The 13283-nt window shown below is 36.1% G+C and overlaps 1 protein-coding gene across 2 annotated transcripts; it reads right to left on the bottom strand.

Moving 5' to 3' along the window:
* Positions 1 to 308: 308 nt before the first annotated feature.
* On the bottom strand, positions 309 to 12757 carry NUS1 (NUS1 dehydrodolichyl diphosphate synthase subunit). 2 transcript variants are annotated; one of them, XM_070952942.1, is made up of 6 exons: positions 12140 to 12757; positions 6107 to 6229; positions 5331 to 5483; positions 4561 to 4660; positions 2513 to 2647; positions 309 to 875 (listed from the first exon to the last, which is right to left on the bottom strand). In XM_070952942.1, exons 1-5 carry the CDS (start codon positions 12537 to 12539, stop codon positions 2557 to 2559), a joined length of 867 nt encoding a protein of 288 aa, XP_070809043.1. In that variant the 5' UTR covers positions 12540 to 12757; the 3' UTR covers positions 309 to 875; positions 2513 to 2556. The 2 variants fall into 2 exon arrangements, with proteins under 2 accessions (XP_070809043.1, XP_070809051.1); XM_070952950.1 differs by lacking the exons at positions 309 to 875; positions 2513 to 2647 and adding an exon at positions 5118 to 5180 and having other exon boundaries at positions 4573 to 4660.
* Between the last annotated feature and the right edge of the window lie 526 nt (positions 12758 to 13283).

Below are 13283 nucleotides of genomic sequence, written 5' to 3' on the forward strand. Positions count from 1 at the left end.
CAGACGCTGATTAAATATTTCCACATCCTCTTTAACTTGATTGGGAAAGAAAGAATATGTGTCTCATGCATTCCTAAACTGTAGACATTTTTTCAAACTTTCAAAAAGGAATTACAAATCAGTCTCTTCAGTCCACTCAAATATGAATTTAAATGTAATATAAAATATCTCGAGAAATAGTTTTTTTTTTAAATGGATGATTTCAAAAAAGCCTTCCAAGAATTGTTTTCTAGAACACTTTTAAGTAAGCATAGGCACTAGGGAGAACTTTATATGTAAAACAGATGCATATATCCATACAACAGCACTGCCTGTAAAAAGATATATTTATTTACAGGTTCTTTTACCCTCAGTAATGAAATCCAGTAAGTCAATTTGTTCATAATAAAAAGTTGTTTTACATATTATTTACAAGTATCCAAATATATTTAGTCTGTCACTGCTGTTGACTATACCTTCTCACAGAACTTGAGATGGGAGAGTTTACTGCAATGATGTACATTCAAAGAATAAATTGTGGATATGCAGTGTTTTTGGCACATCTAACTTCATATTTTCTACTGAGCTTGGTACATACAGTAGCCTGTTGTCAAAGAATGTCACAAGGGTGGACAAAATGCAGGTGGTTCTTCAAACTATTCTTTGGCATCTGAAGATTCAGAAAAACTATCAAGTAGAAAAATGGAAAAGAATCTTAAAATTGCTATTTTATTTCTCATAATTTGCACTAGAATTGTTTTGCTAAGCTCATAGCTCTGATATTTAGATGTCAGTTCTCTTTAGGTCTTTCAATTAATTTACATACACCATGTCATAATTTTCATTATTTCCTGTAGAATATGTTCCAAAATCTGTCTTCATTAAAATGCCATTTCCTGAAAGACATCATAGAAATGGATGCATGAACATTCCTGAAATATATTGCACATGTTTATGATCACTGTAGCAGAAATTGGAAGATAAGATTCTGAAATTCCAGTAGGTATGTATATTGTCTTGATGCCCATTTACACTGTACAATCTCAGTAATAAGCATTCTTTTAAGAAAAATACCTTATGGTCAATTAATCCATAATTCTGTCACAGATGTATCAAGTACAACTTTGATATTTAAAAAGGAGAAAAATACTATTATCATCTGCAATATTTTGCTCCACTAAATGGAGCTATTTACAAAAAAGGCCATTCACAAAATAGATTTTAAGTTTCTGTTCCCTTTTAAACCAAAACATAAAAATGGTTTTGCTATTCTTACAAATATGCAGTTGAAACAGAGTATTTACTGAACAGTCTGTTTAAAAATTTGCAGACTTAAGGATATAATATTAAGTTAGAGGTTTGGAGAAAAATCTCATACTATATACATATTAAGCAGCATAACAAAGCTGCTGCAGGAAATTAGGTGACAAATTTATGAATTTTAGCTTCATACATTTAATGTATTGTTGTATTAATGTCACACAATAACTGCCATAATCATTTATCCAGGTAATCATGTTACAGTATATTGATGTCAAAATTTTAAAAAGTTATCAGTGGATATTAACACTTTCACTGTTTGTTGCTACTGTTTCTTAGCCAGACATAAACTAAGTGTATTCTACCACACTCATCCTCATCCAGATTGGTTAATTTATAGTTGAAGTGAAAATAACATGGTGGATATTCATAATGTTGAAAATGGAATCAATCCTTTTTGTAAAGTAAAATACAACCCTTTTAAAAAAAACTTGCCTTCACTCTGAGATGTTAATATTCTATTCTAAAATAGAATATAGAGGCCCAATTGTTCGTGTTGCATTTGGAAAAGTTCAGTTTACATGAGGATGATCCATTCCCACATTTATTCTTCCACACAATCCATCATACTATTTAAACTTCAGCTCCCCAAGACAAAAAGGTCCACAGTTATAAGGCCCATAATTCAATTGCTCATTTAAAACATGTATTGACCTATGATTTAAAACCATTCCCACATTCCAGAAAGCACTTTTTTGGTCCTGTTCTATTTAATCAGTTTTAACATTAGCTATTCCTTCTGTCCAATCTCACCCTGTCAGACACTTTTATAAATGTTTTTAGGTAATCAATTCAATATGTTCCTAAAATCTAGGCTTAGGAAGTCAAGTATAAGTCTGGTAAAGAAGATGTAAAGTATGATTTCAGAAATGTATGAGGTGACTTCAACTGAGAATATGCACTCTATTGACTGCAGTGCTACTTTGACTTTTTTATATATATTGTATGTAAACATTTCTGGTAATAAGAATTTAATCACTAAAGAAAATAAGCCTGAAATCTTTATAAACAACTATTTTTACAACTTTTATGATATACCATTATTAGACAGCAGTTTATACCATTATTAGAAAGCATTGCTTTCTCATACCTTCAAAGATTATGAGTACACACACATACAAATTCTAAAAAGATAAGACACTTTATTGAATTTGATAAATTAAAAGACTATGTACTGGACTTGTATGAATCACAGTTATTTGTAAACAGAGACCTTGGGTCCTTTCCAAAGAAATCCTGATAGAATTATGCAATAAATCATTTTCCAACACGCTGATCACAGGATGCATAGTAACAAAGGGCAGAGAAGAATTCATCATAGCTGACATTCACATGTGAAGGCAAAGAACTGAAAAAAACATAATTGGAAAGAAAATTAAGTATAATTGGGAATATATACAATACATAAATTTGCTATCACATTCCTAAAAATTTGTTTTGAACTATGAATCAGACTGATATATGACAAATCATAGAAGTCTTATAATAACATATGAACTTAAGGGTATTTTAAATTTTCTATCCACTCCATAGTCAAGGAATATGCTAACAGATACATATTGCTTGGCTATACAGGAATCTATTTTTAATACATAAGATTCCACAAGATCTCCCTAATTTGCAGTAGCTATGTGCAAAAGCACACTGTACATAGTTACAGTAGATGGGCTCCCTTATGGTAAGAATATTCTTCTTCATGGAACATAAAATAAGAGATTCAACATGAATTTTACTTCCCTCAAATGATGGAAAGATTCACTAATAGGAAAAAAAACTAATTTACTGCAGGGATGGGATACCTGTAGCCCACCAGATGTTCATGAATCATAGCTCTCATCATGCTCACTATTAGCCCGAAGCTTGCAACAAATTCTGCAACAACTGAAGCACCACAAGTTTCTTCTGGACATTGTTGGCCATTCATTATTAAATAGTTTTGTAACCTGTTTAAATACATCTATAACTTTTAAATATTTAAAAGTTAGATATGCCAATCTGAAAGGACTATTTATTAAATGTATTTTTATTAGTGGATAGTCCAGTCCATATTCAGAGGGATAAAGTGATTTGGAGTATTTAGGAATACTCATGTAACCATGTCTTATAGAAACTACGTCTTTTCTGGGCTTGTGCAGCTGTTGTGTAATATGTCAAGCAAAGATGCATTGGATTTAAGAAAGCGTACATCCAAATAGTCTTAAAATAATTTTTCCTTTAAATCTAGAGTATTACACAGCCCTAATTTTCAAACCTTTTCTCATAATTCAGAATATCCAAAGTGGTTTATAATAGTCATAAAAAGCAGTGGTGGGCTGCCCCCGGTTCACATCGGTTCCATAGAACTGGTAGTAAAACCGGCAGGAGGCTCCACCCACTGACCCTGACATCATCAAAACACTTCTGCGCATGCGCAGAAGAGTGTGTGCGTGTGCAAGTGAAGCGAGCGCATGCACGCGGCCCCGTTGCAAACCGGTAGTAAAGGTAAATAGAACCCATCCCTGATAAAAAGAGAATAAAAGCAACTATTACAAGGAGTTAATGGCTAGAGAAGGCAAACATAAAACGAAGGATTCTTAAAGATTCCTAAATTGCCTGTGTATGAGCCAGGCATGTCATAGAGAGCAAATCATTCCACAGGACAAGTGGAATGTTAGCAAGGTGCCAGAACCTACATTATATTGATTATCAAGATATTTTACCATCTTTTATGATTATACACTGAATCAAGAATAATATAAATGAAGTATTTAAAGTACTGGTATGTATTAGCAAGCATACTATTAATTTGAGCTGTCCATGAATGTGTACCTTTCTTTCAGCAGTTGGCAATCTTTGAGGTTTGAAGAAGCATTTTTTCCTAATGCTTTCAGTGTTGGATAAAGGGCAGGGACGGGAAATGGTATCAAGGAAGTTGAATCCTTTTTTTCCACTTTTGAGGGAACTGTTTAAAAGTACAATTTAGCCTACTGTGAACTTAACACATCTGTTTTTGTTAGTCTAGTGAAGAAAATTAGTGAGTTACTGCAATTTGGAGAGAATGACAAGAAACACTGAAGCTACAGTTTGATCATCCTTGCTTTGCAAAAAGGTATAAAAGAAAAATTGTCAATGTATTTTTAATATCTATTGTGAGGCATTTTTTATTTAGCTCTCAACATAATAGGAGTGAGAACTATTTTCTTTATGTGTTACAGTACAATATTCACACTTTCCTATCAGAATCAAAATTATTGAAAATACATAAGAATTATATGTTCTTACACAATCTCGGTCAATCTGACTTGCCAGGGAAGAAATCCCAAGATACTGTCCACAGGACCAAATTTTAATATTAGGTCAGGATCAGGAAAGCCGTTAGTACCTAGAAAAAGGGCACAATGGATTACTGCACTTATTTGGAAAGATATACCACTATAGCAAGACTATACAAAGACATATTGGAGATCTTCTACAAAGTAACCCCATAGAATGTAGAGACTGAATGCAGGTAGTCTTTGACTTACAACCATCTGGAATTACAGTCATGAGTTATTGCAGATGTTAAGCAGGTCACTATGTAACCAGACATGACTTTATGAGACTTTTGGATGTGGTCATTAAGCCAGCATGGTAGTCTTTAAGTAAAGACCACAGTCATTAAGGGAATCCATAATGGTGTTTTCTGCTGGAAAATGGCAAAAAACATTGAAAATCATGATGGTACACTGCAAACACTGCAAACAGCTATAAAGCTGAGTTGATTGCCAAGCACCCAAAATGTGATGTGATTCTGAAGGGAGCATGCAGCCATTGTAACTTCGAAATTGGTTTGTAAATACCTTTTGGGTGTCCATCATATATTCAAAAGGGTGCTAAACAATCAGTCATAAGTTGAGGACTACCTGTAGTGAGTATGAAATCCAAATATTTACACCAAGAGTTTGATTATGTTTTTTAAAAAAATACTGCTGTTAGCCATTTTGCACTCCTATAAAATGGAGTACTCAATTAAATACTCAAAAAAGGTAAATAAATTCTGCTTTAACACTTACTACTTAATAAGTTTTCCAAGATGTCCATATCCAGATCTGTGCATTTCTTTTGCTTTTGTGCTACTAAGTTGCAAAATTTCTGAGCTGCTTTTACAATATCTGTTTTTCCATCCTCTGAGGACAGCACGTTCAGAACAGATTGGCAATTTAAAACTGCAGTTAAAATGAAAATAAAACAATGAAAGTGGAAGAACAGAAACAGTTGCTTGAAATCAGTATTTTCTAAAGTTACTGTAGACGCTTATGATTCTTCAGTTTAAAGTAACATTTCCCCCATTACTCTGCAATTTCTCAAAGTTCCTATTAGTGATGAGCTGCGGTGGCGCAGTGATTAGAATGCAGTATTGATCTGCTCAAAAGCTGACTCAGCCTTCCATCTGTCTGAGGTCAGTAAAATGAGAAGCTGGATTGTTGGAGGCAATATGTTGACATTGTAAACCGCTCAGAGTGTGCTGTAAAGCATTGTGGAGCGGTATATAAATCTAAGTGCTATTGCTATTGTTTAAATAAACCTACAAAGTATGCTTTGTAGAAAATCTGCAACTCTTTGCTAAAATAATAACACTTCAGTAGAAGTTTAGAATCAAAATTTTCTTAATTCATATTTATATACATCTGTCTCATTCCACTGATTTGAATACATCCAGATCTATAAGAACTTATGCACATAAAATTTTCCTATTGAAGAAACCAGTAATTGTGATTACAGTAGTTTTCTGTAATCAACATATTTTAATCTTCTATAACAATACAAGGTTTTTAAAAAAATATCTTACCTTCATCTGTTTTCTCCTGATTTGCAAATTTCACTGTATATTTGGAACAGTCAAGATTCAACAATTCCTGCTGCTGTTTTAAAATTTCATCCATCAGTCTTGAATTGTTTCTTTTGAAAATACCTTGGAAAAAGAGAAGAAAGAACATGTGCTGGTAATTTTTTTTATCTTGCTGCAGAAATTATATTTAGATTACTTGGAGCTGCCTAGGTGGAATATTCAAAAACTTTACTTGGTGTAGTTTCTAACAGAAGTTGATTCAGCACAGTAATACTTCACCATTCTCTGACATGTTAACTATACATTTCATTCAAAATGCTTATTGCCTTTAAAGCTCTTCATGACTTAGTCCTGGTAATTGTAGGTAAAATCTATTTGTTCTACACATTTGAATTATGATGGCATGTTGCATACCCACTCTCTGTAAAAGTAAGGGGAAGGGGACTAGGAAACCTGCTTTTGTTGTGACTGCCCAAGACATTTAGAACATATGCCCTAATGTAAAGCTCCCCGAAAATAAGACCCTGTCTTATATTTATTTGAGCCCTGAAATAAGCACTTGGCCTTATTGCCATGTGCCCAATTGGGCTTATTATCAGGGGATGTCTTATTTTGGGGAAAATACGGTATCTAAATAAAAATAATTTACAGGGATGCTTTTGCCATGTATTACAGGTCAAGGGTTTTTTTTTTTTTAATTCTTTTAAGATTAGTTTGTGATTTTATAATTATATAAGCCACTTAGAGTCTTACAACTGGGGTAATACAGAGATCTTGTACCTTGAAAAGATAGCCATAATCCATCATATAATAAATGCTTATTTGATTATAAGGATATCAACAAACTAAAATCTTTTTTGGACTTTTAGACTTTCTATATTCTAAATAGCCATCCCAAATTTCACAACTGGTGGGCCATTTGCAAGACATATTCCTCCTTTTCGCAATTGCTGTCCTTAAAAACAGAATGGGGTGTAGTCCAGGAAAAGTATTCAAAAACCGAATTTGGGCACATACAGATTTCTAGTTGTATAAAATGTTTGACACTGATTTGGAACCATTATTTTTCATGAAATTTGACTCTGCAATCAAAAGAAGTTTAAATACCAGACAGACCTGAAAGATATCTATTGTGCAAGCAGCTTCTTCTTCACACAATTGTATATTCAACCATTTGAGTGTAGGAACAAGTACACATTGCTATGAATTTTAATTGAATTTTAAAAACACATACTTCAAAGCCCACACAATTAGGGATATCTCTTCTACCTATAAACAAACTCCCTCATTCCATATCAGAAACTAATCAGTTGCACAATATAGTAAAGTTAAAATCTCATTTGAGTTGAGTTCAGCTTCTGATGATTTTTGGGATATGTCAATAGTTTAGTCACTGCTTTTTCTTTCAGGATGTTTTCTCGACTATCCAGTCTAACTTACCTCCCTTGCATTGCTTATCTTTCATCTGATTATTAAATAGGCTCAAATCTGCATAGCTTGCACAGTCAAAGTCAGCCAGATGCTAAGGACCTCAGCATGGAAGAGTTGCTATTACATAACCTCAAGATGCCTTTAGTTACAGAGAATATTCACAAAAAGGCCAGAATTTGGGATAGACCTGGCTATTGTTCCAGAACAAATATTCTAATGTATTCCACTCTGATTATAACATAGCTCCTCACACCAAAGGAAAATGAATCAGTAATCAATAGCAATGGGGGGGGGACCCTTACAATTTGGTCCAAACCTGATACCTGACTTATTCTTAAACATCTGAATTTCAGGTTCTGGCTTATTAGCAACAAGTAAATCAGAGCTTTTAAATAAAATTTAATATTATGTTTCTTCTTCCAAGCAAATCCTAAGGTTAATTTCATAATGTAATTTGATACAGGTTATTTTGATTATCCTGATCTGTTTATCTGTCTCTCCAAGCACACACATCCCAGCAATAGGTATTAAAGGTAACTAAACTAGGCTTTTGTTTTAAAGAGAAACAAAAAACAAGCACATATTCTTGGATACAGGTAAGAACCACTATTATACCAGTGGTACTGGTTTGAACCATTAACAGGAGCCAGAATGACTTTGCATTATAAAATGTTATAAATCATATAGGCCTTCTAGTTGATTTGGGCATGTACCTTTCAAGTTTCATTTTCTCAAAACCAAAAAGGTATCTGGAAGTAGTGACAATTACATCTATATAGCAGAGGAATGATGAAGCATTCCATTGAATGTCAACTGCTGCCACTGTACATGTAGTCCTCATCTTACAACATTCATTTAGTGACTGTTCAAAGTTAGTGACGCTGGAAAAAAGTGACATGACCGTTTTTCACACTTATGATTGTCACAACAGCTCCCTGATCATGTGATCAAAATTCAGATGTATGGCAACTGATTCATATTTAGCCCTGAGTCAAAAATCTGATTCCTCAGCCATGCACATACAAATATAGGGTACGCATACACACAATTTCAGTTCGGACTAGACTATAGGCTGAATGTTACTTAGAATTCTTGTTCTAGCTAGTTAAAAATTATGCAGTTTTTAAAAATTGGCTACTACCCTGTTTTTCCCCAAAATAAGACATCCCCTGATAATGAGCCCTATTGGGCTTTTGAGTGCATGGCAATAAGGCCAAGCGCTTATTTCAGGGTTCAAAAAAATATAAGGGTCTTATTTTGGGGGAAACACATATGTCCAAGTGATCAACCTGTCAACTTTATTTTAAAAACTGTTACATCTTCATTTTAAATGAAAATATTACTTCCAATTATTTACTTGATTTCCTAAAATTTAAATATCTATGATTTTAGTACTTGTTTCTCCATATTTCTTATTAGCACCTTTTATAAGAATTTTATTTTCATTTCCAAACTTACCTAGTAAGATTCAGATTCAGTATAGTACAAGAATGTTTAGGTTTTTTTTTTACTATAGTCCTCAATTTACAACCACAATTAAGCCCAAGATTTCTGTTGCTAAGTGAGACAGTTAAGTGAATTTTGCCTCATTTTATGAGCTTTCTTGGCACAGTTAACTGAATCACTGCAGTCATTAAGTTAGTAACAGTTTTAAACTGAACCTGGCTTCCCCACTGACTTTGCTTGTCAGAAGATTACGAAAGGTGATCACAAGACCCCAGGACATTGCAACTACTATAAATGTAAGCCAGTTTTCTAAGAGTCTGAATTTTGATCACATGACCATGGGGATTTTGCATAGTCATAAATGTGATAAATGGTCATAAGTCACTTTTTTCAATGCTGTTGTAACTTCAAACATTCACTAAATGAAAGGTTGTATGTCAAGGACTACCTGTACTAGATTTTTGTTTTAGAATAGAATCTAGTTTCAACATCTTTTAGTATAGAATGTTTTCAACTTCCCTTGTTTACAAACATTTGCATAGGTTAAAAGAGAGATAGGAAAACACTTTCATCAATTAATGGAAGAGTCGCCAAGATTCTTCAATCTGTGAGTAACTGACATAAAACAAACTGAATTTATATTCAGTTCCTAGTCTAACCCTTTGCATTCTTTACTATGCATCTGTATATTAAGTAGGCTCATATCTTCTTAGCTTTTAAGCCTAGACAAAATCAGGCAGGCTGTTTTAAGTTACTTTAATTTACTTCAGTTATATCTTATCTTAATATTTTAAAAATATTTGTGTAAAGCAGTGGTTCTCAATCTGGGGGTCGCAATGTCATCACAGTGGGTCCGCGAAGGCTTGAAGAAATGCTATGATTTAAATCTTGAGTTAAGTCCTGGGAATCTGTGGTCATGGTTCGGGGCCACAACATGTATTTAAAGAAGGTCCGTGGTGAAGAAAAGGTTGAGAACCACTGGTGTAAAGAATTACTTAGGTCAGTGATAGCTAACCTTTTCCGGACTGAGTGCCCAAAGCGTGCGCCCGAACCCCCAAAATGCAATGCATGTACAGCCCCCTGCATGCACCACGCCCGTGCATGCACACGCCCCCTGCCCGCCTGCACATGTGCACACTCCCCCCCCCACGCGCCCTCCAGCACACGAATGCATGGCAGAGACCGGAAGACCAGCTGGCTGGAGGGAGGCACACATGCATGAGCAGTGGAGCTGAACTGGGGTGACGGCTCGCATGCCATCAGAAAAGGCACTGCATGCCACCTCTGGCACATGTGCCATAGGTTCGCCATCATGGACTTAGTCAATTGAGGATGTACATAATGCATATGTACTGTTTAGCATTAAAAGACAGCTAAGCAACTTCCTGAAAAATCATACTGTCTCAATCTCCATGGACTTCATTTCTATAAGAAATGGAACTAAATTGGGGGGGGAGGTATTTTTCTTTTCATATATATTGAATCATTTTTTAGATTTAAACTCTCATTCAGATTGCCTAGCAGTCCCTTAAACCTTTTTCAATTCTATCATAACAGGTATCAGGAAGACCCAAAAGCAGATCAATAATCTATCCACAAAGTACAATTCAAAAGCAATGTTGCTATGTTTCTTGGGATGTCATTCTATAGTTAGTTTAAAAATTTTCTTATATATAGGCAAAGACTACCTGTCCCATAAAATCTCTTTTCAGTTTACCATGAAAGTATTTGTATTAAAAGGGTAAACAAAATCTGGCAGAATTTTGCTTACATGATTAGTATACATTCTTTTACAATGTGGAATTAAAGAGAGATTCTAGAGTACAGCTTTGAAGTTAAAAGTGTGTTCATTATTAAACAGAAAACACAAATGTTTCTTAGTTATGTTTAGTGGTTTGATAATTGATGTAATTATGCATGTAATTATTCCTTAACAAATTGAACAATTTTGAAATAGACCTATTTGGTTTTGATTGACTCATATTTTTTCATATGATTTTATTGTACTTGTTTCTTAACTTGTGTTCGCCGCCCTCAGTCCTTTGGGAGAATGGCGGCATATAAATACATGTAATAAATAAATAAATAAATAAATATTGCTGTAATCATGTAATTAAATTTTCACTAAACTCGCTATTCTTCAAGACTTCATTTTCTCACATATGCTTCAATAATTTCTGGCTGTTTAAAGTTTTCCATTCCACCATGATTCTAATTGCCCATTTATATCTTAAAGGTGCTATATACGTAGTAATTCCGAATGTTAAAAACATTGGGCACCTTCTCCTAAAGTCAAAAGTTTATTTTAAATTGGACATAGTATTAAGATTTCTTTTGTTTAAAAAATTAATAAAATGTATTCAAAACAGTTGGTCAAAACAGTAGTACAGAGAAATAAAATATAGTATAGGGGTTAAACTAATTGTATTCAGTAGACACTAATAAAAAGATTCAGAAAAATCTGCTCAGAATCAGTCTGGGGTCAAGTAGTTCCATAATCGAATAATAGCTAAACAACAAAACCAATGAACATTCTTGAAAATAGTTCTTTTACTGACCTTCATCCTTTAACCTACTACTACTGTTTATATTTTCTGTACCAGCCAAACCTATTGGTACTGAGCTCACGCTAGGTAAGGAAAACAAGGAAAAGCTGCTTCCTGTCTCAACAAAGATTAGTTGCCTTAACTGGCATTTAATATTGGTAGTCTTTGACTTACAATTGAGGCCAAAATTTCTGTTGCTAAGTGAGACATTCGTTAAGGGAATTTTGTATGACCTTTCTTGCCACAGTTGTTAAAGTGAACCACTGCAGTTGTTAAGTTAGTAAGACTGTTGTTAAGTGAATCCGGCTTCCCCAATGTACTTGTCATGATCAGAATGTCACCAAAGGCGATGATCGATCCCATGATCTTGGGACCCTGCGACCGTCATAAATATGAGTCAGTCGCCAAGTATCTGAATTTTGATCATATGACCACGGGGATACCCACAACGGTCGTTAAGTGTGAAAAACGGCCATGAGTCACTTTTTCAGTGCCTTTGAAAGATCACTAAATGAAGGGTGAGGGGGAAATCCAGGGCTTTCAAGGTCGACTTCGCCGCGTCGGGAAAAGGGGGAGAGATCTGAACTCGGCCGTTAACCAGGCGACTCACCTTCGTGGTCGTAGACGCTGACATAGGAGATGCCCACCGCCATGCACCACACTACCAAGCTGGCCACATCGGCGTAGCTCTGCTCCTCCTCGGTCACCACCAGCCCAACGTGGCCCGGCAGCTTCTGCAGAGATTTGGCATCCCTCCGCCAACGGCCACCGGCGCCCGCTACTTTCCGTCCTACCGCCGCCGGCTTGTGAAAGGCGAAAGGGTTGGCGGCCGCCGCCGGGGCTAAGAGGGCCCGCGAGGCGGCGGTGGCCGCTGTAGCCGCGCGCTGCCGCCAACGGCTGAGCCACGAGCCGCGACCTCCGAACCAACCGCGGCCCCAGGCGACCAGCGCGCGCTGGACGCTGAAGAGGACGTGCAGCAAGCGCCACAGCAGCTCGTACGCGACGCTCATTGGCCCGGACGGAGTGGGGGAGACCCGAGAGGAGCGGAGCGGTGACCCGTCGGCTGAGGCGGTTTCAAAGGCGGATCAGCCGCAGCGCGAACAACGTACCATCTCGCCTCCCTTTGCCTCACGGAGACGGTTTTATCTGCCCGGCAACTTTCCGTACTGCAACCATCTCTCTTTCTCTCTCTCTCTCGCTCTCTCTATACCTGCCCTGACCTTTACCCTCTAGCCTACGCAGCTGCTGCTCATTGGTCGGAGTGTGTCATTTCCGGATTGATAGACTAAATGACGTGGCCCGAAGGAAACTGACGAAGAGGGAACCCCTAGGAGGTATTTTTGCAGCTACAGATTTAATGTTCTATTGCGACATCTAGTGGCGGACGTATGTGAGTCGTTAAAGCTCCGCCGCCTTGGTCGCCGTGTGCGCGATAGTGAAACAAGAAATCAAATGTTGTGACCGGTTCCTTTGTTTGCTCAAACTGGATTGCCAATTGTGGAAATGAATGGGACAAAAACTTCCCAAAATGGCTTATTTCTTAACCAGGAGTTGAAGGTGAACTGTGAATATACGCACTGAACTAAAACGTTAAGAAATATGCACTGAACTAAAACGTTATTTGTGCACCGCAGACGGGTTTATTTCTATCCTTATTCCATACATATCCCATAAATGCATAGAAAGATATTTCTTAGAAAAGTATATTCTTCAAAGATGGTCCACCTTTGAGTCTATGCACACATTCATAATAT

The sequence above is a fragment of the Pituophis catenifer genome, unplaced genomic scaffold (genome assembly GCF_029215685.1).
Source record: "Pituophis catenifer annectens isolate HBS135680 unplaced genomic scaffold, rPitCat1.0.hap2 SCAF_1, whole genome shotgun sequence".
Lineage (NCBI taxonomy): Eukaryota > Metazoa > Chordata > Lepidosauria > Squamata > Colubridae > Pituophis > Pituophis catenifer.

Coding starts and splice junctions, on each gene's coding strand:
- NUS1 (XM_070952942.1), bottom strand. CDS start 12,539: ATGAGCGTCGCGTACGAGCTGCTGTGGCGCTTGCTGCACGTCCTCTTC. Junction 5,484..6,106: donor TCAGGAGAAAACAGATGAAG/GTAAGATATTTT, acceptor TTTTAACTGCAG/TTTTAAATTGCCAATCTGTT. Junction 4,661..5,330: donor CTTGGAAAACTTATTAAGTA/GTAAGTGTTAAA, acceptor CCCTTTTTCTAG/GTACTAACGGCTTTCCTGAT.